Source organism: Leptosomus discolor, chromosome 14, assembly GCF_034619465.1.
Source record: "Leptosomus discolor isolate bLepDis1 chromosome 14, bLepDis1.hap2, whole genome shotgun sequence".
Taxonomy (NCBI): Eukaryota; Metazoa; Chordata; class Aves; order Leptosomiformes; family Leptosomidae; genus Leptosomus; species Leptosomus discolor.
This window is the reverse complement of record NC_141404.1, coordinates 1,559,798-1,584,437: the sequence shown is the minus strand read 5'-3', so window position 1 is coordinate 1,584,437 and position 24,640 is coordinate 1,559,798. Positions and strand designations below refer to the sequence as shown.

At 55.8% G+C, this 24,640-nt stretch overlaps 1 protein-coding gene across 2 annotated transcripts; it reads left to right on the top strand.

The window, feature by feature from the left end:
- Positions 1–1,592: 1,592 nt before the first annotated feature.
- TRAF7 (TNF receptor associated factor 7) lies at positions 1,593–22,669 on the top strand. Of its 2 annotated transcripts, XM_009950686.2 has the most exons (20): positions 1,593–1,677; positions 1,924–1,981; positions 3,122–3,213; positions 7,918–8,034; positions 9,299–9,391; positions 11,212–11,245; positions 12,535–12,718; positions 13,433–13,567; positions 14,488–14,705; positions 15,300–15,373; positions 16,413–16,461; positions 16,980–17,107; positions 18,235–18,317; positions 18,737–18,776; positions 19,172–19,288; positions 20,460–20,582; positions 21,338–21,457; positions 21,672–21,803; positions 22,021–22,140; positions 22,378–22,669. In XM_009950686.2, the coding sequence occupies exons 1-20, from the start codon at positions 1,597–1,599 to the stop codon at positions 22,390–22,392; spliced, it is 2,013 nt and encodes a 670-aa protein (XP_009948988.2). In that variant the 5' UTR covers positions 1,593–1,596; the 3' UTR covers positions 22,393–22,669. The 2 variants fall into 2 exon arrangements, with proteins under 2 accessions (XP_009948988.2, XP_086329495.1); XM_086473369.1 differs by lacking the exons at positions 18,235–18,317; positions 18,737–18,776.
- The last annotated feature ends 1,971 nt before the right edge of the window (positions 22,670–24,640 follow it).

Here is a 24,640-nt window from a genome sequence, read left to right as displayed (position 1 = left end):
ATTGGGACAACAGCTTAATTTTTGTGCCCTGAAGCCAGCATCAGGTTTCAAAAGAGGTTAAAGAAAGCAAACTCCATGTGTTTCTGCAGATGATTGTTGTGTAATACTTGACTTTGCAAACTTGAACCTAGTAAAAAACTGTGTAAACAATGGAGGAAGAGAAATGAGCCTCTCTGCTGACTTTCTGCGGGGGGAGGGTTTATCTTTCTGGGTGATGGTCCAGATTTTGCTGGTTGTTTCTGAGCAGAAACTGGGAGTAGGATCCAGAATCACAAACATGTTACTTGAAGTGTGGTTTCTTTCATGGTTTCCTTGTACCCCGTAGCTCGGGCCGTGCTGAAAAGAGCTCCTTTAATGCAAATATAACTAAATCAAACGTGGGATTTTTGCTCTCTGCTGAGATCTAGCCCTGGCTTTTGTGTTCAGCGGTACAGCCCAGGGCTCTTGAATTCAATAGCAAGACTCCCACTGAGTTCATCACAAGAACAGGACGAGGCCTGTGCTCATCACGCTTTTGGACATGAGGCAGCCCTAAGTTCTGGGGGTGCGGGGAAGTTTAGGCTTTGCTTTCCTTGGCTGGAAGTGCCAGAAAGCGCTGCACAGCTTGCCTAGAAAGGGGCTCCCTTGGAGGGATCCCCAGCTGAGGAGGATGTGGGGCTGCTGAGCTCCCAGGACACCTCTTACTTCATCTGGTGGTGGGTAGTCCTGGGGGGGAGGAAGGCAGTCGCAGCCCCTCGTGACGGAATGGGATGTTTCTGTCGTGTGCTCGGAAGGTGGCCTGAGCTGCAAAGCCGCGAGTGACCAAGCTCCCTGGGCTCTGGAGTCCAGGCCAGCTCAGCTTGAGCCTCACAGTTAATGGCATCAGGGTTTTACTGGTAGAGCTTTACACCCCGAGACCTTTTCTGCCCTCCCTGCGCTCGGCGCCCCGGCACGCTGGAAGGTCGCGCTTGTGTCCGCGGCCTCCGCTGGCGTCCCTCCGCCTGCCCTGGTGCCCTCTGCTCCGCGTGGGCCGTTGCTGTGTCTTGCGGAGGGGGCTCTCTCTTAGCACCCTGCTTACTGCTCGCCGCTCTGTGCAAAGCGGCCTGGGAGGCGGCAGGAACCTGCTTCCTGAGCTGCACTCCGGCTGGGCAGGGAGAGAGGACCAGACCAGAGCCTGCCTAGGGTTCTTCTCTGCTGGGGCTGTCCCTCACAACCGGTGCCTGGTTTTGGTGTGTATCATGGCCAGGGGGATGCTATCTTAGAGCAGTCTCCTGAGAAGTCTCATCTGCTGTTAAAGCAGTCATATACTTGTAAAAGCAGCTAATGATTATGGGTATTCCAGTATTTGGGTGACTAAGGAGTTATTTTAAAAGAATTGTATTTTCAGAAAATGCTGAACGCTCATCCAGGAATGATTTGAAGGAACCTGACTTTGTCCTTGCCACTTGCTTCTGAAAAATCCAGGTTTTTGTGAGGTTAGGCGCATACTTGGGCTTAATGCTACAGGGGAGTGTCCTCTGAGCCCAGGACAATAACGTACGACGAACCTAACTCTCTTTCTGTCTCGCTTCTTCCACAGAGCAAGCTTCCTATGACTAAGAAATGCTGGCCTAGATTATGAGCTCGAACAAGAACGCTCGCTACAATCGTTTCTCCAGTGGCACAACAAGCATCACTACTTCCGAAAACACTAACGGGGTAAGGCTCGGCGTTGTTGGCAGAGGGCAGGGCTAGGGCTGCTTCTTGGGGTCTCATCCTTTCTTTTGAGAAAATAAAGATGCCCGTTGAAAATACGGTTATTTTCTTACCTCTTAACAATCACAATATCGACAGATAAAAGTTGGGAGTATGTATGTACGTTTTTTCACCAACTCAGGAGAGGTGGGAGGCCCTTGGGCCGTGCTGCAGCGATCCGCACTGACCTTCATTTCGTCACTGTTTCAGACAAGAATGGAAACAACTTTTGGGCCAGCCTACTCTGCTGTGACGACCATCACAAAGGGTGAGTGTATTTCACGCGGAGAGCTTCTCCCCAAAGCACTCTGTGCGATACCTACAATGAAAAGTGGGTTTGCAAATCATGAAGCTGCCGGGAGAATCCCTGTGTTCATTACAGACGGGTGCCGAGGCGCTGGTTTTAGTGTTATGCAGCCCGAGTGTTCCTTAATCACGGCATCTGACTGCCAGGCGTGATGGGAAGGAGCAGGCACAGACATTTTCTCCCATTAGGCAGGCTTAACAGTACCAGTGGGAAGGCCTTGCTGAAATTAGGGCAGTACAACAGGGTTTGGTACAGAGCTCAGTACTAAAACTTATTTATCCCTGTGAGTTCTCACGCAAGGGTTACCAGCGCTGAAGATTCCCGTCTTCGCTCTCTGCGTGACTCTGAGTCACTCTGGACACTTTGGTAAAACCCCCATGGCCATTTTTAGCGCGGACAGGAGGGGGTGCAAGTGGGCCTGCTCCTTTTAAAATTCTTCTGCTTTGTTCCTCAGAGCCCAGCAGGTGAGAGTCTGAGCCCGGGCATGTGTGTGAATGTAGGAAGAGGTCTGGTTTCGTTTTGGGATAAAAATATCCTTACTTTAGTAAAGACAAACTGTGGCACTTGACAGTGAGTTAGGTAAGGAAATGAACGTCTGTCCAGGGGAAATGTTTGGATTATGTTTGTACAGGGCTCTGGACTCTGGATGTTTTTGGACTCCTGAATATTTACATTAAACACTTTATGTAAGTCAGTAGTAGGACCTTTATACAAATATCTCCAATTTAATTTAGCATGCGTCCCTTGCGCTACAAGAATGTCCAGACCTCCCTCGATCGAAGCCATTTTTGTTGGTAACCGAGATATGTGGGAGTGTAAGGTTTCCTTTCAATGCACTTTTAGGCTCTGGACCTGGCAGAATATTATCTGTGCTCTTTTCTGGGCCAGCTACCTTCCAAGGGCCACGTGCATTTCAGCAAGCTATCGGAGAGCAGGGTTGTTCTGCCTGCACCGATACGTCCAGGTCATGAACTGGAGCTGGGGAATCCCCAGCCTTTCCCTCTTGTGAGGAACCCTTGCAGCTGTAGAGGCTGACCCGTAGCTTGGAGGTGTTACTGAGGAGCCTAAATGCTTGCTTGTTTTTTTTTATTTGCTTTGAAGCTGACGGGACCAATACTTTCAAACAGCATCGTCGGACCCCATCCTCCTCCAGCACACTCACCTACTCCCCACGAGACGAGGACGATGGCATGGTAGGTGCTGCCGAGACCCTCCCTGCTGACTGGTTTAGCTGATTCTGTCTCAAATGAGAGATGTCTGGTGCTCCTCTGGCCTTCTCTGCCTCCCTCATCGTTCCCGTGTGCTGTGTTACATCCGAGGCAGATGTCTGCACCGGAGGCAGGACCAGCTTTAGCATTTCCTCCCGTGGTTGGTGCAGTGGAGAAGCAGAAGCTGCTGCTGACCCGGGGCGTTAGGCTGGTACTGCTGGTGCTCGTTTTCTGCTTGAAAGCGGTATGTGGTTACAAAGCCCAGGAGCTACAGATCTCCCGGGCCTGCTTGTGATGTGAGCAGTGTGCTCCGGGGCTCCTGAGCTCGGGAGAAAACAGAGCCACTGTCAGCGGTGTCCGGGGCTGGGCCTGAGGCCCGTCGGTCTCCAGGGTGTGTTGGGCGGACCAGCCAGCAGCACGGCTTGGCCTCGCAGTTATGAGCAGAAAATCCATTCCTATTTCCACCTCCAGATGGGGCTTCTGACCACAGGGAGCAGGTCTGGAACCTGCAGAGTGGGGTGTCGGACACTACGGACTGTGCTCGGCTCCCAGGGGTTACATCATCGGGGTCTTTGACACAAACTGTCCCGTGTCTCGCAATAGCTTTGCAGAAAAGCACTTCCCAGTTTGGCAGGCAGCTTTCTCATTCATCACGCTCACCTCTGAGTAACTTCTTTCTGGGGAGTTCGGTGATCCAGCAGGCCTCAGGGTTAGTTGCTCAAAGAGAAATTAAGTCAGCTAAATCAATTAAATGAAGAATGGCAACAGCAAAGCAAACCTCAGCGGGTGGACGGGTAGCGCTGAGGCCTTGACCTTCTCTCCCTGGTGCTCCAGCCCCGTCTCAAAACCGCAAGCCCTTGTTTAGATTTAAGCACGTTAGTGGCAGACTTCAAATGAAGTAAGTACTTGGAGACTTTCTCAGGTTATGAGACCCAGCTTCCAAGCCAGGGATAAATGGATCACTGCTGCTGCTGAAGTTAGGTGCTGGCAGAGACTGGGGTCAGCAGCAGCGTTGGAGCTACAACCCTGCTTAAAATAAAGGCGACACCAGATTGCAGAGAGCTTTATTGTCAGCGTCCTGTAACGTTTCTTCTGTTGCTCAGAGACCTTGCTGTGTTTTAGGTGAGCCTGTGGGGTTTTTGTGGTTGGTTTAGTTGATTTTTTTTCAAAAAGCCCTTTGAACGTTTGCCTCGTGTCCTTGGCAAATGCAACTCTCCATCACATCGCTGACCCCGTGGTGCTGGGCCGCTGTTCCAGGAAGCCCTTGGCTGTCAGCACTGACCCCGTGGGCTGAGTGTTGTGCTCCCTGCACCCTTTTCATGAGCTGTGCAGCTCTCACAGAGCGTAGGTGAGGATTTTTCCAGAGGAGCAGGGGGTGCTGGGCACCCGGCATTTAGCCGTGTCTGGTGGAGAAGCTCCCTGACTCCTTTGAACACCCCGGTGTCACAAGGTGGGGTGTGCAGCCAAGAAGAGGAGAGATCTCTCCTAGGACCCAGCCTCAGTCCTCTTAGACGGTCTCAGCCCACCTTCCCTGAAGGGCTAAATATTCTTTAGCACAAATAGCAAGAGGATTAGTAAGTGGCTCAGGAAGCAGCCTGCGGTGTGAGGTGCTAACCGAGCAGAAGTGCCACAGCCCCGCTCTGCCTGCTGCTCCAGACAAACTCTCACTAACCCTTTTAGGAAGCTTCCTTTTGCTTTGTCAAGAAATAATCTGGGATTTCCCTTCCTCGCCGCTACGTTTTCCCTTCTCCAGAAGCTGCCAAGGGCTTGCCAGCTGTCAGAGAGGCGGCTGGAGACGGGTCGGAGCCCTCCTGTGACCTCCACCACCCCTTTTTCTTTCTTCTTAAAGCTTCTGTTAACGAAACCAAAAGCAGAGCAGCTTGTTCTGCGTGCAAGGCAGGGATTATCGAGTGGCTGCTGTCATCTTCCCTGAAAACTGTACTACGGGTTCCCAGCCTCGCTATGCCTGTACTAGACCCTTCACGTGGAGGCTGCTTTTGTAGCTGAGAGGATGGGAACTGCACCTGGAGATTACAGCTGGATATGGGGGCAAATGTATATTGGTGGATGAGGAGCTGGGCTGGCTGTCCAGAGTCTTGGTGGTTTACAGGGAGCTTCACCTCTGAACCAGAGGCCGGCCTGAGTTACTGGCCAGCCGTAAGCTGCCCGTCTTCCATCCAGAGGTGTTTGAGCCCTCCATCCTTGGGCCGTTTGCAGATGATGTTTAGTACAGAAATAGCCCTGGCACAGCTCTGGGGAGGTGGGACCCTTCTGACGGATCTTCCCAAATCCCAGCCTGGCCCAAGCAGTGCTGCTTGAGCCGCTTTGCCCCCGAACTCTACAGGCCTTGAGCCGCAAACCCCGCGGCAGAGCCTGGTGCTGCGTGGCTTTGGTGCATGCGGGTGCCCCCCCGGCCTGGGCAGATGCCCGGAGGGTGGGGGTCCTGTGCTTCTCACGCTCTGTTGTTCCCTTTGCAGTGCAAGAGCACCCTGCAGTCAGGCCCCGGGGCCACGACTGGCGCTGCAAAGCTCAGTCCGAAGAGCCAGGCGAGGGGTGGGAAGCAGCGCCGGGGCTGACCCTGTAAAGCCGAGGTCTCCTGAGCCTTCGCCTTGTTGGCTTGGCGAAAACCAAGGCCGCAGGTCCCCAGCGGGGCAGTGAGCGCCAGCACACGCCTCTGCCGCGCGGCGTTGTCTCTGCAGCCCCAGAGGAGCCAGCGCTCTCGGCACGTCAGCTCCTCGCTGCGTGGGTAACACCAGCATTAGCCCAGCCGGGACGCAGGGAGCTGAGCCCGTGGTGTTGCTGCCCAAGCCTAGCAAGGCTGCGTCTCACGCCCCTGCCTCCTGGAAGTGCTCCTGGGCTGCAATCCCTCCCCTCTCCGTGGCCGATCCACACAGGATGTTGCTTTTGATAAAACTGCCTCCCTGCAGAGGCTGCCTTTGCTGCCCTGATCGCCGTCTCGCCTCCAGAATGGGGACTGTGCACGGTCATTCTTCTTATTTTAATAACTTCTGTTACTAGTGAAGGAAAATAGTAAACTTAATGGATACACATAAAATTGATTTAACTCATTGTAACCATTCCTCCTCAAGGTTTACCTCTTAGCCAATAAATATGCTGTCTTTAAGAAAAAGAGCTTTATGCTTTGGCTTCTGAGCAGATGCAGAATTTCTGAGCTCCTAGGGTCCCAGTATCATAAAAATTAAGCAGCAGAGCAGTGTGAAGACCCAGTAGGATCCTGATCTGCTCCTCTTCTGCAGCCCAGCAAAGACTGCACTTGGACTGCGGCATAGTCTGTCTCTGGGGCAGACAGCAGTCTCTGAACCTCGCCTTGCCTCTTTGCTGAATTTCCTGCCTGCCCCACTGGCCTCCTACGTTGCTTTTGTGTGTCCTTGGGTCTGATGTCACAGCTTTCACCCAGGGCAAGCACACAAAATGGGGCTCTGGAGGTTCAGATTGAACGTGAGGGGAAAAAACCCCGTTTTGCTCCCACGGTAGTGCAGGACAGGAGCGCGGGGCGGCAGAGTCTCGTCCGTGCAGCTTTCCCCGTTCCTGCTGGGCAGTGCCAGGGCTGACCTGATCCAGGTCCAAGGAGAGTCCCTCTTCGAGTGGGCAGCAGGGCCAGCGATCTCCAGAGCTCCTTCCAGCCAGCGCTTCCAGGAGTTTGCGACTGACGTAGGCTACAGCCAAGCCACGTGTAGGTGTGGTACGTGTAGGCGCAGGCAGCCTGGGCGCTGGTCGTCATCTGAGGCCGAGTGTCTGAAGCTCGTGGCTTCATTCTCCCATTTGTCAGCCCCTCTGTTCCGCTCCTTGAAGACTTTTATTGCTTCTCTCTGTGCTTTTTTTGCTTCTCCCTGCACTCTTGCCAGCCTGCCAGCAGCACCTCTTGCAGAGCAACGCAGCAGTGGCTGCGCTACCAGCTGTGCCAGACCCCCAAGTCCAGTCACCCCGTGGTCTGAAGAGTCTCTGGTTTCGCTTTGACACCAACTCGCACCTTGGCTACCCGCTGCTGGTGGATATTCCACCCTTAGAACGTGCTGCTGGTTGCTATTCCAGCGGCAGCTTCCCCTCAAAGCCAATCCCGAGGTCGCCGTAACCAGCGGGATTTTCCTTGATTGGTGCACGCAGCGCCCGCTTCGCTCTCCCCTCCCGAGCAGGAAGCGACAAAGCCGGTCTGTGGCTGAATTGAATAGAAGGAAGTCTCCACACTTACGCAAAGAAATTTGGCAGAAGTTAGATAGCGAGGGAAACAACAAGTGCTGCTGCAGAGGTTGTAGAAATTGCAGAAGCTGGTCGCCGTCTCTGGGGGAGATTTGACAAAGCTTTTTGTGGAGGATTAATTCTCCCAAGCCGTTGCTTTGCGGGTGCGCACGGTAAGTACACAAACGACTGCACCTTTGAGAGAGTTACGTGCTTGGAATTTAGCTGTCAGCTCGGTTTAGTCAGTTCAACCTGAACGGTGCCTGCCGTGTCTCTGAGCACGGGGCCGTGTTCCCGGCTGCCGGGGAGGCGCGCGGCAGCGGGACGGGCTGTTTCTGGGGGCCGCTCCGTGCGGCTTGGCAGAGCGGTTGAACAAATGGAGCGGCTGAGTTTCGTGGGGCGGGGAGACTGAGCTCAGCGTCTCCGTGCCTAGGGTTTTGGAGCGGGGGGAGTTCTTTGCAATAAAAGGAACTGGTTTTTCTCTCTTTGAAGCCTCCGATCAGCACCCCACGCCGCTCTGACTCTGCTATCTCCGTCCGTTCATTGCACTCCGAGTCCAACATGTCCTTGCGCTCGACGTTCTCACTCCATGAGGAAGAGGAGGAGCCAGTAGGTATTTGGGATTGTCCGAAGGAGTAGTATTAGGAAGTTCAAAGTGTCAAAAGAGTAACTTAGTGGACTCTTGTGAGTACGCAGAGCTGTCATGGGCAGATTTTTTTTGGTGATGTCTGGCAACTAAAAGCCTGGCTGTCAGGGCTCCTGGTTTTAATTTTGTTTCCACCACTGACTTCTACAGGTTACTTGCCTTCCCTGTGTACTGTTTCCCTACCTGGAGAGAGGGGGCAATGGTGAGGCTTTTCTGCTTCTCAGAAAGCCTGTTGCAGAGCAGTAGGGGGATGCAAATCTTTAGGCTGGTGGTCTAGCTCCAGGCAGCAAGACTCACACAATTCCCCCCCGATTCAGAGCCCCGTCCTGCGTTCGGGGCTGCGTGGCACTGCAGTGACTTGACTGTGAGCCCCAGGAGGGTGCAAGGAGTTGTCCACATGTGTGACTCTTGTTGGGGGAGGACACTTTCAAGCTGGCCTTAGCTTGTGACCCAGTAACTAACCTCAGACTGGATGCGTGAAAGGTCAGCCGGCATTTTGCCACGGATCTGGGATAAAAGTGTGTGTTTCCTATTTAGGAACCGGGGCGGGGGGGGGGGGTGTTTGCGTTTCTGAGAGCAGCACAGGATGAAAAGACAGACTGAACTGCAGTGATTGATTTGAAATGCTCTGAAATGTGCAGCCCTGCCCTGGCATGGAGTGGAGCGGGGAGCTGTGCTGCTCTGGGAGGACGTGCTCAGAGCTGCGCTCCGGCAGGCTTAGTGGGTAAAACGAGACTGGAGAGACGGGCCCCATTGCGGCAGAAACAATGTTGTTTCTGCTTCATAAGGGAATGAAAGAGCCCTTCCTTCAGGATGTTTCAAAAACACAAAAGGGCAGGCTGTTTTAAATTGCTTGTAAACTTCAGGCTGAGCACAGGGGTCGTTTCTGACAACGCACTGTTCAGTCCAGCCAAGCAAAAAGTACCAGGCGGTGCAGCTCACGCCGCTTTGGTGACTGGAGTCGCTCTGGCAAAGAAGTTGGTCTGTGCAGTTTGCTGTCGGGTCCTGATCCTGCCGGATGCTGGTGGCCACCGGTTTGTGATGAGCTTACATACTGGAGGTCAGCAGAGCCAGACAAAAGTTTATTTCGAGGTCACGAAAGCCTTAGCGTGCCCTGTGCAGCGGGCTCCCGAGGGCTCACCCGTTTGTTCCTTCTGCAGAGCTGGAGGCTCTTGCCTTCACACTGATCCCTGTGCTCTCTCTGTCCCTTTCTCTCCTCCTCTTCAGGAGCCGCTGGTGTTTGCTGAACAACCGTCCGTGAAGCTGTGCTGCCAACTGTGCTGTAGTGTGTTTAAGGATCCAGTCATCACAACCTGTGGGGTAAGGCAGCACTCTTCCCAGTCACGAGCGTGGGCTCCGCAGATGTCCTCTGTGAGCTCCAGCCAAGCCCTGACTGTCCCCAGTGACTGTCCCCAGTGACTGTCCCCAGTGACTGTCCCCAGTGACTGTCCCCAGTGACTGTCCCCAGTGACTGTCAGCCTGAGGGAGCAAAGAGGAGGCAGCCCCTGACCAGGGAAGGCAGGCCAGCGTAGGGGCAGAGGTGGTGATGGGCCATCTAACACACGTTAGATCTCCCCGCAAGGCAGCTCTGAACCAGTCTGCAGCGGGGTGTGCGGGGCACTCTGCAGTTAGCAGCCTGGGGCTTGCTTAAAATTGGGCAGCTCTTCCCAGGAGAGCTGTGCTGTCAGCCTGGCCACGTCCAGTCTCCTTGGTGTGGCTCCGTTGGGGTCTAAAACTCCTCGTTCCCTGTCCTGAAGGGCGCTGCAGAGTGCTGCTGCCTCCTGGGCCCCCCAGGAATGGCTGCTCTTCGGTTGTGAAGAAATCATCTCTTATAAAACAAGAATGGCTTGAAGCTTCATTTAGTTAATGCTTGCAAAGGGATTTGAGATCCTCTAAAGAAAGGCACAGTGTTATGAATATTCTTCTATATTCCATTTTACTGGGATTTAATAGAAACTGTATATTATTCCTGCTTCTGTGCTACGTGTGAAGAAAGATGGCTTCGTGACAGGCTCTCTAATGCTTCTGATGTGCTTCGGATTGCTAGGATGGAGCTGTAGGAACAAAAGCAGAGAGCAGGATTGTTTATTGCAGTGAGGGTGCTGTCCTCAAAGGTGCTGGCAGTTGGTGCAGTTTCGCTGCACCATTTTGGTCAGCAGCTCTTCGTGGAGACACTGAGATTTACTGGTTAATGAAAAAAACTTAAAAAAAAAATCAGCTGCAGGAAGCAGCCAGAATTCGTTTGCAGTCCTGGTTTGGCAGCTCTGGAGGGAGCACCGTGCAGCCGTGCAGGGCAGGAAAAGGCCGTGTGAGCAGGGCAGCAGATAACAGCTCTGGAGAGGGACTTGCAGCCTCTCCAGCGCGGCTGGCAAGCGCTGGCCCTGTGGCAGGGGAATGTGGCTGAGGAGGCTCCAGGGAACCCACAGGGCAAGTTCAGGACCAGTGAAATGCTGCAGGCTTTGTTCCTTTCTTTGTATTCATTAGTAAGTTAGATTGTGTTTGCTACTTTATCAAGTTAAACTCTTACTATGCATTTCTGCTGTAAGAATAGAGAGAAAGCTATGTAAAGCTGCAAAATTTAAAGTGCATTTAATGGCTTACGAGCCAGCTGTCCCATCCACCTGACAGCAGGACAGCTTCAGCTACAGAGGGATGTATGTGATGGGCTGACTGGCCAAAGACAAGGAGAGGCCAGGCTTCCCCTTGCTCTTCGCTTTGAGGATTTCTCAGGGAAAAGAGAGGAGTGACATGGACTAAAGTGAAGGGTGAAGCAGAGAAATCTCGTGCAGACTTGGAGGGTAGGAATATCAGAGCGTGGCAGAACGTGCTCCTGGCTTTGGTTTGCACCGTGATCGTGGCCTGATCGCGAACAAGGCAGAACCCTCAAAGCTTCAAACTCTGTGCTTAACGCTTCTCAGGAACAGGGCACGTGTTACACTCGTAGCTGCCTCAGCAAGCAGCTGGGTTTTGCCCTGTGATGCGGACTCAAGGGCACACTGAGCTACAAAGCAGGCAGAACAGCTGCTGAGGCCCCTGAGCCACAGCCTTTGGTATCTCCCACCTTTCCCGTCATTAGCCACGGGGACTAATTTGTCCGATGTTGTTTATGCTGACACTGCTGTTCCTCTTTGTCTCCACAGCACACGTTTTGTAGAAGATGTGCCTTAACATCTGGTGAGTACCGAACTGTTCTTGTGTGATGCAGCCAAAATGATGCTGTTTTCTGGTTGGTTTGCTTTTGCTTCGAAAGAAACCCGCAGAAAGATGTCTGAAGGGCTAGAAACGGGCTGTCAGTCACAGGCTGCCACTGCAGCAGTGAGGGGCCGGGGCACGGGTGGCCGTGCAGCTCCGAGCTCCGACGGTAAGCGCTGTAGCATGGGCACTAGCGGGCTGGCCCCGGCTCTTGGGCACAGGATGTTCTCAAATCCTGGAATATGCAATGGATAATCCCAGGATAATACATGTCTCGCCCAGAGCTGACCCATTGATTTCAGACAGAAAGCTTTCTGTGGCTGCCTCTCTAAGGAACAGGGGGGCCGTGTTTGGCAGAGACCCATCAAACCCCTCCTCCCTCATCCCGTTAGTGCCAGCTCTCCGGCCGCTGACTGAGCCCGTGCGCAGCAGCACATGGAGCTGCTTCAGCTCACCCGGCTCTTCCAGAAACCCGATGGAGCCCAAGTGTCTGGCTGCTGGCCTGGCCTCACCAGCTCCCACTTGGTTTGGACTCTGCGCTGCAGAAAAGGATTTATTTGGCACAAGCCTGTGCCCCTCTTGGCAAGCTGTTGTTCAGCACAAAGCCAAGCCATTCGTATTGCCAGAGCAGCAAGCCCTGAGGAGGCTCCCTGGGGAGCTCTTTCTGCTGTAAGATGTTCGTCTTCCGCGTGTGAGGGGTCCCTGCGCGTTGCGTGCTGATCCCCTGTCACCATGTTGTGCTAGATCTGTCCCAGCCAACAGATTTGGAGCAAAAGGCTTTGCAGTTGCTATCCTGAGCTGCTCAGGTTTGCTCCTGCCACCAAAGCTGGTGTCTTTGCTTCGCTGCAGCGTCCCTGGCCTGCAGTGCCCCGCTGGCAGCGGAGGAGCTGAGCCCCAGCCCTGGGTGGGGGAGTGGGTTACGTGTGGGGCCTCTGCTGATTTGTGCCCCCTGCCTGGGAATGCTCTGGCGCTTCAGCAAGCACAAGGTGGTCTGAATTGGTGTGGCCTTCCCTCATTGCCAGCTCGCTCCAGCTATCATGGATTAACATAAACTGTAGCTTTTCACCAAGCCCCAAGACGAACGCAAGACGCAGTGGCTTGCAGATCTGGTGTGGATATTCATTTCTCATTCCATTGCCACCCATCTGGGAGTTGGCCGCCTTGGCCAGAGAAAGCAAAAGAATAAAATCCCCACGCAGAGGCTCTTGGCAGTGCTTGTGCAGTGTCTCAGTCCTTGCTGACTCTCTCTCTTTCGCTTCCCTACCTGGCAGAGAAGTGCCCCGTGGACAATGCCAAACTGAACGTGGTGGTTAACAACATCGCGGTGGCTGAGCAGATCGGGGAGCTCTTCATTCACTGCAAGTACGGCTGCCGGCCCGCAGCCAGCAGCAAGCCCGCTGCCTTCGAGGTGGACCCCCGTGGATGCCCGTTTACAATTAAACTGAGTGCCAGGAAGTAAGTGGCTCGTTACCAGCGTGCAGCCTCTCCAGGGAAAGGGCTCCTCCACCACCAGCAGTCTGCTGTCATGGCCGAGCTGCCCTGCAGCTCCTGGGGACGGCGCAGCTCCTGCCAGCCGCGCCCTGCTGGGGCGTGCAGGGGTGTGGGAATGGGCAGGGTGACTTGAGGGGACAATTCTTTCCACTGTGGCTGCGGCTTAGGAAGATGGTGGACGAGCTGGTCTCGGGGAAAGGGTGCTGTTCTCTGCCCCCACCTTACCTGAGTGTCTCAGCATTGGGACAGGGGATACCCTGTGAAAGCAGCCACCTCCCATCTGGGTTGAAGCACGGTGGCTATGGTCAAGCAGAGACCTTGGGGTTCTTTTCGTAAGAGGAGTTGTCCTAGTTGTATCCTAGGAGTCTGAAATCTGTCCTAAATGCGTTCACTGTCTTCCCTATCACCTGGCCGTTGCCTCTTGTCGATAGCTGCCTGAAGGCTCAGCTGATCAGCTGCAGAAGTAGATGTTCCCTGTGTAAATGTGGCCTATTATTACTCCCAGCTTACTGGCCAAATGAGAATTTAAAGCTATAATTGCTGTCTTCGAGCAGGAGGCTTTCGATCATCTGACAGTCTCACAGGGCTGGTTTGCTCCTTTACTCGCAGTCTGTGTTGTTTCCATTAATTTTCGCTTATTGCTGATTTTTCCCTCCTTTTGCTTCTCTCCGTGGGCAGAGATCATGAAAGCAGCTGTGATTACAGGCCGGTTCGCTGCCCCAATAACCCCAGCTGCCCACCTCTCCTGAAAATGAACCTGGAGGCACATCTGAAAGAGTGCGAGCACATCAAGTGTCCCCACTCCAAATACGGGTAAGGAGCTGCTGCTTGTTAGTGGGAAGGACGCCCTGGGCTCATTTCAGAGCTGCTTTCCAGCTACTGCAGCTTTGGGATAGCCCCATGGGCTCTGAGCACCTCTGCCCAGTGCTGTGCCCTGGCCTGAGACTGAGATCAGGCTTGCAGGGCTCGCAGAAGGCAGCCCCCGAGCCTCTTGGTGACAACAGGCAGGTCACGCTGCCCGGCTGGCAGCCCTGCTGTCAGCTGAGGAGGAGGAGGAGGAGGGTGAGGTGTGTAGGCAGAAGAACCAGCTGGAGGAGAGTCAGAGCAGCGAGTGGTTGTGGCCAGAGCCTCGTGGGGAGGAGGAGGAGTACAAGAGTAACGCGAGCACCGTGGCAATGTCTTTCAACCCGGTCCTGCTCCCGGGGCGGGGGCAGTGCCGATCAGCCTCAGAGGGCTGGTTGTCACCCGAGCAGGAGCGGAGCCCGGGCTGGGGGTGCCCTGGAGGATGCACAGCTGAGGTTACTGTTGCAGGAAGAGATGTCTTGGCAGAAGCGGAGCAAGGCAAGTCCTAACGGAGCAGCCCTGACTCCCTGCCGTGCTGCAGGCCCAAGTCAGCATCTGCCGAGGTCCCCTGCAGTATTTATCCAGTGGCTCTTAGATGGGGCTCCTGGTGAGGCACATGAACTGACACCACGTTCTGTCTCTTGCCCAACATCTCCTTTTCCTTGCAACTGCCTAGACAGACAGTTCTGTTTGGGGCCAGTGCCCCAGGAGCTGCTTGGCCGCTCTGTTGCCCTGCGGTTGCCTGCACCCAGCGGGATGGTGAATGCCAGGACCCCAGCGGAACAGCTGGGGACCCACGCAGGCCTCAGACCTCCCTCTGAGGAGCCAGCTGAGCAAGGAGGTCTCCAGGGTGAGCCCTGCTCCAGCCAGCGTCTGCCTTCCCCTTGTAGGTGTACGTTCATAGGAAATCAAGACACTTATGAGACCCACTTGGAGACGTGCAAGTTCGAGGGTCTGAAGGAGTTCCTGCAGCAGACGGACGATCGCTTCCATGAGATGCAGGTGGCCATGGCCCAGAAGGACCAGGAAATCGCCTTCCTGCGCTCCATGCTGGGGAAGCTCTCGGAGAAAATCGACCAGCTGGAGAAGAACCTGGAACTTAAGTTTGGTGAGTCTGCAGCGGATGAGCTCTGTGGTCAGAGCGGTAGGGACGGGGCAGCTCGTTGTTAGGATGGTGCGTTACGGGATTAATTCCGTGTTTAAAACTGGTGCTGAGCAGGTTTCAGGAGGTTCAGGTACTCCTTGCAGAGGAACAAATAGGGATTCCATCGACTTCTCTGCTGCCAGAGCATCATGGAGCCTAATCCTGCAGTCACTGGTCACGTGGCAAGTCCTAGCAGTGTCTGCAGGCAGCTACCGCCTTTCTCCTGGGACTTTTTCCCGTGCAGGCCGTGGGCACAGGCCCCCATAAAAATCAGCGAGTTGAATAGCCAACGACAGAGCCATCCTGGAGCAGATATGGTTCTTGGACACCCTTGCTGTGCCCAGCCCTGTCTTGCCTCCGAAATTTGCTGGGTCTTCAGCATCCGAGTACAATTTGCATCTGAGTAGCAGACACCCTCCTGCTTTTCCCTGCTGCTGCCAGCAGTGGCTTCTCATCCCTCCTTGTTCGGAGGTTAGGTGGCAGCAGATGTCCTCTGCCCGTTCCCCTGGACTCCAGCGCTGGCTCTGCAGTGACTGCGGACCTGTCCATCTCTTGCAGATGTGCTGGATGAGAACCAGAGCAAGCTGAGCGAGGACCTGATGGAGTTCCGCAGGGATGCCTCCATGCTGAACGTGAGGAGGGGGCCGGGCCCTGGTGGCGGAGCAGGGATTGCAGGCAGTCTGGGCTTCTCCGGTGGTGGGGGGACTCTCTCTGGTTCCCTCTTGCTGGCTCTGCTCACCCCGGGTTTGGTTTGCTTCTGCTGCAGCTGGGGTCTGGGTGAAGGTTTCCTCTAGGCCGAGGTAAAGGCAGCAGAGCGAGCACATTCCGCTCACTGCCTCTGGGCTGCCGTTTGAACTGGTTCTGCTGCCTTTTCTCAGCCTGTTGCTGCTCTGGAAATGTGTTAACAGAGGAAAGGACCCCCTGCAGCAAGGCAAGAGCCCTCTGCTCCGTAGCCTGGGCACTCCTGTACCTTTTATACTGGCCAGGGACAATATGCCCTTCTCGCTGCCTGCAGAGAAAGCAGGAAGATAAGCTGATCCCTGCTAACAAGCTGGGAGCGAGCCCTGTCTCCTGGTTTTGGACATTATTCAAGCACCAGTGCTGGACAGACATTCCTCCCTAGTTCAGACAGACTGCATCCCACTGGATGTACTGATTAGGAGGAGCTCGCCCTCGTTTACCTAAGCATGCTCATGAAGAGGGTCCCCGTGGACGCAGTAGGGACCAGACCAGGGAGGAGACTTACCAAGAGGCCTGCCAGTTCTTCTCCAGCAAGGTGGGCTTCCAGAGCCCAGCTGAGCAAGCAGTCCCCATAACCCGTTTGATTATTTTTAGCGGTTTGGTGGATGGCAGAGCAAGGACAGTGTGTTCTGAAAGGTGTTTCTGTGCCTGCCTGAACAGGGAAGAGTTCAGTGCAGGTCTGAGGTGCTGTCAGAGCCCCGTGGTCTCTGGAGGGAGGTGACAGAGGGATGTACGCCTGGAATCCTAGAGCAGGAGACCTTCAGTCAGAGCATGAGTCAGCTGCTGAGGGAGGGCCTGCACAGGGAGTGAAGACCTGTCCAAAGGCAAGAGTAGCTTTAGCAGTGGAGGGGGACAGTCTTCAAGCCGTGCCCAGAGGGGCAGGCTGCTCCTGGTGGCTCTGCAGCTGATGCAGCTTGTTGTGTTTTTCAGGATGAGCTCTCTCACATTAACGCTCGGCTCAACATGGGCATCCTTGGATGTGAGTATGCGTGTGGCTTTCATCCCCTCGGGCTGGGTTTGGGGTGACGGCCCCCTCTGGGCCCTTTTAGGCGGGGTCACAGGCAAAGTAACGGCTGTCTCTGGGTGCAGCAGTAATTTGTTCACAGGGTCAGCGCTGCTGCGGGAAGAAAATAGTGGTGGGAGGGTTTGGGAGGAGCACTGGCTGAAGGGGACCTCCCAGTGCTGCAGGGTGATCAGCTGCTGCGAGGAGATGTCAAGTGGGCTCTGCATCTCTGGCCTCCCCAGGTCCAGCCTGGGAGTTGCCTTAGGGAGCTGAGGCCTGGGCCTTAAAGCAATGATAAGGCGATGAGTTGTAAGGGTGGGACGTGAGACCTTCCAGCCACCGGGGAGGGTCTCACGGTTCCTTCTGGCCTGCAACAACACGAAGTGCAAGGAGGACCTGCCGGGCCGGTGCAGGGGGGTCTGTCCCCTCCAAACTCACTGTGACATGGCGCAGCACTGTCCTCCCACCTCTCACCTGCCCTCTTGTTTCTCTAGCCTACGATCCTCAGCAGATCTTCAAGTGCAAGGGGACCTTTGTGGGGCACCAGGGCCCTGTCTGGTGTTTGTGCGTTTACTCCATAGGAGACTTGCTCTTCAGTGGCTCTTCAGACAAAACCATTAAGGTAGGAGCTTGCCTCTTCTGGGTGTCTTCTGCATTCGTAAACGTGCTCCAGGTGGGGACAGAAGCTGAGTTGCAGTTTGTGGGGTGTGTGTGTGGGGGGCGTCACTCTTTCCCAAAGTTTCTCCTAAAGAATCTCAAATGATTCTTTGCAGTTATCGTTGGGCAAAATTCTCTGCGAGGGAATGTTATGTGACAGTGAAATCAAGAGACAAAGGGTGGTTTTTGCAAAGCCCTGGTTGGAATCTCATTCCTCCTGCTGCTGGTTTTGCTTTCGATGGTGTTTGGGGCCTTCAGGCCTATTTCGGCTTCTGATTTTATTTTCCCGTATCATCTTAGAAAAAAAACCAAAACCAAAAACAACCCAAAAACCAAAACCAACCAAACAAAAAAACACCACATTTTTCCCTGATCAGCTCTGTCCTTTTTCCATTTTGTGCTGTGTTTGTTTTTCTTTGTCCTGTTGTCAGTAATTCAGGCTGCCAGCACTGCCCCAGTGCCACCTGAACAACAGGTCCCAGTGTCACCGTGCTGGTGGCTAATGGCTGGGCTGGGGACCCGTGCAGGCTGCTGCGACTAGCCCTGCCAGGAGCAGGGCTTTGCTGTAGTTTCTTGGAGCAACAGCAAGAGCCACATGAAAGAAAGTGGACGTTGCTGTCCTTTACTGGAAGAACTCGGCTTTCTCCCCTGTCCTGGCTGCCCTGGGCACCACATTCCCGTGTTCCCTCTCAGGAGAGCGGTGTGTGCTCAGCGGGGACGCCCTTTGCAGTGGCAGAGGAGGCTGTGCTGGGCCGTGGGAGCCTGGGACGGGGTGTGAATTGCTCAAGCAGGAGCCCGAGAGCCGCTCCTCTGGTTCAGGGTGTTGTGTTGGCCTGGGCTGCGAAAGGCAGAGCCGCGGAGGGCTGATGCGTGCCGCCGTCCCGTGTCCCACTGACTTCAACCTGACCCTTGGCAGTAAATTCCCTTTCCTGGACAAGCTTATCTCTGCCTGGGAGCCCGGAAGGCAGGTGCCCAGGTGACAGCCTGTTTCCTCATTTCGGTGCTTCTGTGGCTTTGCCGACATCCTGCCCGGGTCCCCAGCTGCTCTGTCTGCTGGCACGTGACCCTCTGGTGACTTGTGTTTCCTGTTAGGTGTGGGATACCTGTACCACATACAAGTGCCAAAAGACCTTGGAGGGTCACGATGGAATTGTACTGGCTCTCTGCATCCAGGGGTGAGTGGAAAGGGACCTGCCCCTGCAGGAGAGAGCAGGGGGAGCACTGGGGCTCCTGAGCATGCCCGTACAATTCCCGTCCTCGGTCCCACGCGTGCGAAGGTTGCGCAGAGGGGGGCGCATCTTGCCTCTTTGCTCTTCTAAAAATCGACCAAACGCATGTCTTTGGCCTCCGCTGCGGTGCTGGCTTCCTTCCCTGGTCACCAGCGGGATGCCTGGCCTCCTGCTTGAAGGGACCATCCAGCCTGGCCTCCCCACGAGACCTGGGCTCCGCTCCTGGGGTTGCTGTGTTTAGTCTCGGCCCGGTGAGGCCGCGGGACCGCAGCTCCTCGCCCAGCACGGTGCCTGGGAATGAGCTGGGACCCTGCCCGCGTTCCTCTCCCCCGCTGACCTCCTTTTGTTTTCTGGTGGCGTTACAGGAACAAGCTGTACAGCGGCTCTGCTGACTGCACCATTATTGTGAGTACCCAGGACCCCTGCGCCGCAGTTGGGGTGGGAGATCTGCTGGCCAGCCCCGGCCTGGGGTAGCGCAGGGACCTGCGTCCTTTTTCCTGTAAGGCTCTGCAGCTGCCGGTGGTGTACGACTGAGAACGGTGCTTCCCCCGCTGCCTTCGGCCACCTTCCTCGTGGGTTGGGTTTGGGGGGTGTCCTGCAGGCTGGATTTCCCGCTCCCCGCTCCTGCGTGGGGAGCAGGAGGCTGGAGCTCTGAGCTGGGGCAGGGCGCTCGGTCCTGAGCGGGGCAGGACCAGCGGCTCCTGGCCGTGTTTTTGCCAGTCTCCGGAGGCCAAGGGGAGCGGCCTCAGCACGAGGGACCTGCCCCTGCCCCTCACGGGCGCTGCTCTCCTCCTTTGCAGGTCTGGGATATTCAAAACCTGCAGAAAGTGAACACGATCCGAGCGCACGACAATCCCGTTTGCACTTTGGTCTCCTCGCACAACATGCTGTTCAGCGGCTCTCTCAAAGCCATCAAGGTAGAGCGCTGGGGTGGCTCCTCTTGGTCTGGTTGGGGACCAGTGGTACGAACTGTCAGGCAGCAGCATCCAAACGGGAAGAAAGTGGCGTTTTGGTCTGTAGGGGACCTCGTGACTACGCTCTCCTGAGCCACGCGGAGAAGCACAGCTCCACAGAGCGCCCAGCACTGCGGAGGTTTAGCCCATGCTCTGTGCTGAAGACAGAGATGTTCTGGGACCTGGCTGAAAACGCACTTTGTTTCTTCCTACTCTGTACACCTGAGAGTGCAGGTGGAGTAGCTTGGCGCTCCCTGAGCGCGCGTGTCCTTGGGCTCCCCCAACAGACCTACTCAGCCCATCGGGAGCGGTGTCTGCAGTCCTGAATGGGCTGCGGGGTCAGGCTGCCTGTTCTGAAACCCCCTCCGAAGGATCGTGAATCTGCTTTCTTTACCTAAAGCATGCAGAAATCAGGGAACAGCTTTGCAAGTTGCCCTTTAAAGCCTTGGCTGGATTCCCTTGGTTCTGCTTCCAGCTCCTGGTGAGGCGGCTTATGGGACCGTCCATCTGGAAGAGGCGCATGCTCTTTTCTTTACTGGGGGCTGGAGGGGTTCTGCCTGGGGAGCGCTCGGGGCTGGAGGAGCGGTGAGACCGCACTAAGCAGAAGGAGAACTCGGGGCCTTTTGGTTTTGGCCCCCCCACCCCCGATGACACCCCCCATTTCTGCCAGCTGAGCCGAGCAGGCCAGCAGCGCTGCTGGGAGCAGTGGGGTGAGGTCTGCCAGCCTCTGCGTGCCGGGGGTCTCGGCCTCCGTTTCCCAGGAGCTGTGGGAATGGAGCTTTGTGGGGACAGGCTGGGGGGTGGAAGTGCAGAGCAGCTCTTTACTGTGGGTTTGGTTCAGGTTCTTCAAGCCCATGGTTCTGCTAGGGAAGGGTCTCTGCCAGGGATCACGCAGGCTCCCCCAGGCCCTCGGGGAACCCGCAGAGTTGTGTGGGTTATCTGCAGGTTGGTGGGTTCAGGCGGTTCCTGCCAGGCAGGAGAGGCAGCACGAGGTTCCATTTAGTGAGCTGGTGGGGCCTTGGGCTGCCTGGGCAGCGCCTGCCTCCCGACCTCGAGGCTGGCCCGTCCTTCCCCATCACCGCCCCGTCCTACTGAGACTCTCCTCCGTGTCTGTGTGTGTTTGTGCTCCCCACAGGTCTGGGATATTGTAGGTACCGAGCTCAAACTGAAGAAGGAGCTGACAGGTCTCAATCACTGGGTGCGAGCACTGGTGGCCTCTCAAAACTATCTCTACAGCGGATCTTACCAAACAATCAAGGTGGGACCCCGAGGCTCGTGGCAAGCGTAAGCCATCGGCTCTCCCCGTGGCTGTGTTCTGCAGCGTGGGTTGGCGGGGCAGGACAAAAGGCAGCTGCTGGGACGTGAGAGCGCTGCTGCAGCGTTGCTGACACGCCAGATTGTACTGCGCCGATTGCACCTCTGCAGGCACGAAGGCTGGGCCTGGGGAGCGCAGGTGCCGGGGGGTGCTGGCGGAGGCGAGCCGCGGCCTCGCAGCCGTGGCGCCTCACGCTGCCTCCGCGGCGTTATCTGCGCGGGCCGGCCTGCTGCTAAGAGGAGAAGGTGACTGTCTGGCTGCAGAGCGACCATAAATCTGTGTGTGGTTTCCAAAATGCCCTCGATCTACGTTGGCTCGGGCTTGGATGAGTAGGTCACCTCTCAGCATCTGGGTGACACAGGATTTGAGGTTGCCCTCCTCAGTTAAATCCCCGCTAATTTGCGTCAGATTTTAGTGCTGTCACGGACTGGGTTGTGTGTGCAGAGCCACACACACCAGGTGTGCCATCTCCACAGCTTTTTCAGCCTGGATGCTCAAAGCTGGGCAGCTAAATACGATAGCGGGGCTTGGCTCGTCTGTGCTGAACATTCCCAAGCGGGCAGGTTTGTCCTTAAAGGTGTGATCCGGGCACACGTGGAGCCAGGCTGACTCCGTGCATGGCTGGAGAAGAGCTTCAAGGGTGGAGCTCCGTCCTGGAGAAGTGTCCCTGCGTGGGTCTCATCCGGCGTCTTTTTCAGATTTGGGACATCCGCAACTTGGAGTGTGTCCACGTGCTGCAGACGTCGGGAGGCAGCGTCTACTCCATCGCCGTGACGAACCACCACATCGTGTGCGGCACCTACGAGAACCTCATCCACGTAAGGGCTGCGGAGTTGGATGTGTTTGTTCGCTTGGGGCGGGGGGAGAGGGGCAAGGGGGTGGGGACCGGGCTCTGCCGGTCGCCTTCACGGCACAACGCGGAGCACGGGTGCGCAGCGCGGCACCCACCCTAGAGGGTGGACACCCCTCTGGGAGGAGCGGTCGGTGGCCCGTGGCCCGGTGCAGTCTCCGAGCCCTGCTCTCCTCCCGCAGGTCTGGGACATAGAGACGAAGGAGCAGGTCCGCACCCTGACCGGGCACGTGGGTACAGTCTACGCCCTGGCCGTCATCTCCACGCCGGATCAAACCAAAGTCTTCAGCGCATCCTATGACCGGTCTCTCAGGGTACGTGTCCGGGGCTGGGGGTTTGTTAGAACACGGCCAGCCTCGAGGCAAAGGGAGGGCGGGGGATCCTCCTCCCTGCGTGCCACGTGTCCTCCGGTTTCATTGGTGTCACCTTGACCCCTGCGGCACGCAGCGTCCCCCCCCGTCCCTCCCGGCGCTCGGGCTGTGCCGGAGCCCCGCGCCGCTCGCTCGGCTCACGCCTCCCGTGTGCCCCCAGGTGTGGAGCATGGACAACATGATCTGTACTCAGACGCTGCTGCGGCACCAGGGCAGCGTCACTGCCCTCGCCGTCTCCAGGGGCCGCCTCTTCTCCGGCGCCGTGGACAGCACTGTAAAGGTTGGTTTCCTCGAGCTTCTCCTTCATGGTTTGGGCTCTAAACTAGGGCGCTAAACGAGTGAGGAGCCATCTTCGACCGAACAAGGGGATGGTTCTCAACGGGTGGGAGGTTTAACGCCTGACAGAGGGTGGTGTGGCTGCTGCAAGCCCCGAAGGAAGCTCCACAAGAGGCTGAAAAGCCCGCAGAGCCGCTCGGAACAGCCGCCACCACGGGTTCCTGTTGTCTCTCCTCCGCAGGTCTGGACGTGCTAGCGAGGGTGCCGCGCTAGTCCTGCACACTGACAGACCAAAAACTCCTCCCCTCCGTCGGCCCTGCTGGGTGACCAACACCACTACGAAATGACTGCTGCAGCCCCTCTCCGCACCGACCACTGCCCGCCGCTGCCCATCGGCCGGTTCCCCCCCCTCCCGCCGCAAGGACCCCCGGCCGGCGGCTCTCAGGACGGGTCTGGCCCCACGGATGTTCCAGATGTTCCCTCAGACCTGCCGGAGACGATGGGAAACGCAGAGGAAGCCGTTCCGGTGCCAGTGCCCTCCTCTGCCCGCGGCCCCCCCAGCCGGGGAGCGTCCTCTGGGGCGAAGCTGCGCCCCCAGCCCAGGGCAGCGCCGCAGGGCACCGGTGCGGCCACAGCCCTTGGCCAGGGGTGGGACTGGACGGTTCGGCTTGTCACAGCCGGGAGCCGGCCCGGCCGGGGCGGTGACGCCGGGAGGCCAGTCCCCTTGTAAATGGTAGAACTGAGCATTAGGCCTTGCCCCGCGCTGGGACCCCGACCCCTTTCCGTCTCTAGTATTTAATTTTACTGCCAAGATGTCAAGCTGATCCATCTGGGAAGAGGTGTTTTCTTGAGTAGCCAGGTACGATTTTTACGCCACAGCTAGTTCTCAAATAACACAAGCCCATCGTTCACCACCCTGTAATAATGGTCTCCACATTAAAGAGAAAAAGCCTCCGTTGCATTTTTACTCACATTTTCTACTGTTTTTAAGATTGTAATAGAGATTTGATTATTTCTTCATTGACAATAAAAGCGGAAAGAGTTCTTCCTGGCCAGCGTGAGTTATTGCAGGCGCTCGGCGGGAGCCAGCACCCAGCACCCAGCACCCATCCCGCGGCCGCTCCTGCCTCCAGCCTGCGCCTGTCCATGCCAAGAGCCGCCCTCGGCTGCCCCGGAGCTGCCCCGGAGCACTGGGCACGGCCGCGGCACCCGCTGTGAAAACCGGGGTGCAGGGACTGAGCACCTCAGAGCGGGGGGACAGCAGGTCCCAGCCGCCACACAGCCCCCAGCACCGGCACCCGGCCGCGGCAGAGGCACCCAGGGGTGCAGCCCATCCCCCCGGCAAGACGCAGCCACGAGGACCCGCGTGTGCCGCAGCGCCCGGCACAGCCCGGGACCCTGCGGCCCCCCCCCCCAGCCCCGGCGGGAGCCACCGCAGGCGATGGCTGCCGGGTTTCGGACACAAACAGCGGTGGCAGCCCGGCAGGGGTTTTATTGGTTTATTTTTCTTTAAATATTTGTTGCCAGACTTCGTATAGGAGCAAACTTCTTCACAGCACCACGAGCCATCTACTATTCAGAATAGGAAGAATAAGACGAGTAGAGGTGAGATCTAAGCACAGAAGAGCAGGGAGAAGCACCAAGATGCATAGCTTGACAGATGGGATACGATACAGAGTCCATAACTTAATCATAAAAAATATATATATGTATATATCCATCATGTAGAACTTTATGGATTTTTTTTTTTTAAGATACATATTTTTTTTCTTTTCAACAGATATTTTCAGGCGGGTGATTTTTTTGAATTTTTTTTTGTTATTTTTAAAGTCTTTTTTTTTTTTTTTTTTTGTTTTTCAATTTATTTAAAAGAAATTTCAAAGTTGTGCCAAACACATCTGGATCAGCGACCACAACGGGAGAGACGGGGGGAGAGAGAGAGAGAGAGAGAGAGAGAGAGAGAAAGCGGGGGAGAGGGACGGAGGGAGAGGAAGGCGGAGGGAGAGACCACTCTGTACGCCTCGAAGAAAGGAACAGCAACACTTTGTCTGGAAACCACAAGCAGAAAAATGCATTCATCAGGACTCAAGCGACTGAACCAGACTCCAACTCCAGTTTATACAGGAATATACAGCGGGGCGTCCCGCAGAGCACACGCACCCCCGCGTGCACACACCCACACGCACACCCACACGCGCACACCAAACGGATGCCAGAAAATAAAGTAATAAAACCGAAACCTGAAGACACTCCAAAAGAAATGAAACACCTCCAGTATAAGAATTAACAAAAACCTCCATAAAACAAGGCACATCCTTTGAGTTCTTAACGGTGTAAAAATAAAGACGTGACACTGAATCCCAACGGAAAGACCCGAACAGAACTGCTCGCACGTACCTTCCACCCAGAGAAAAGGTAAATATTGTGCTACTCTTAGAATGAGTTTGCCACAAGACACACAGCTTAGTATAATCTAATAGTTTTTCTCAAGCTAAAATCCAGTT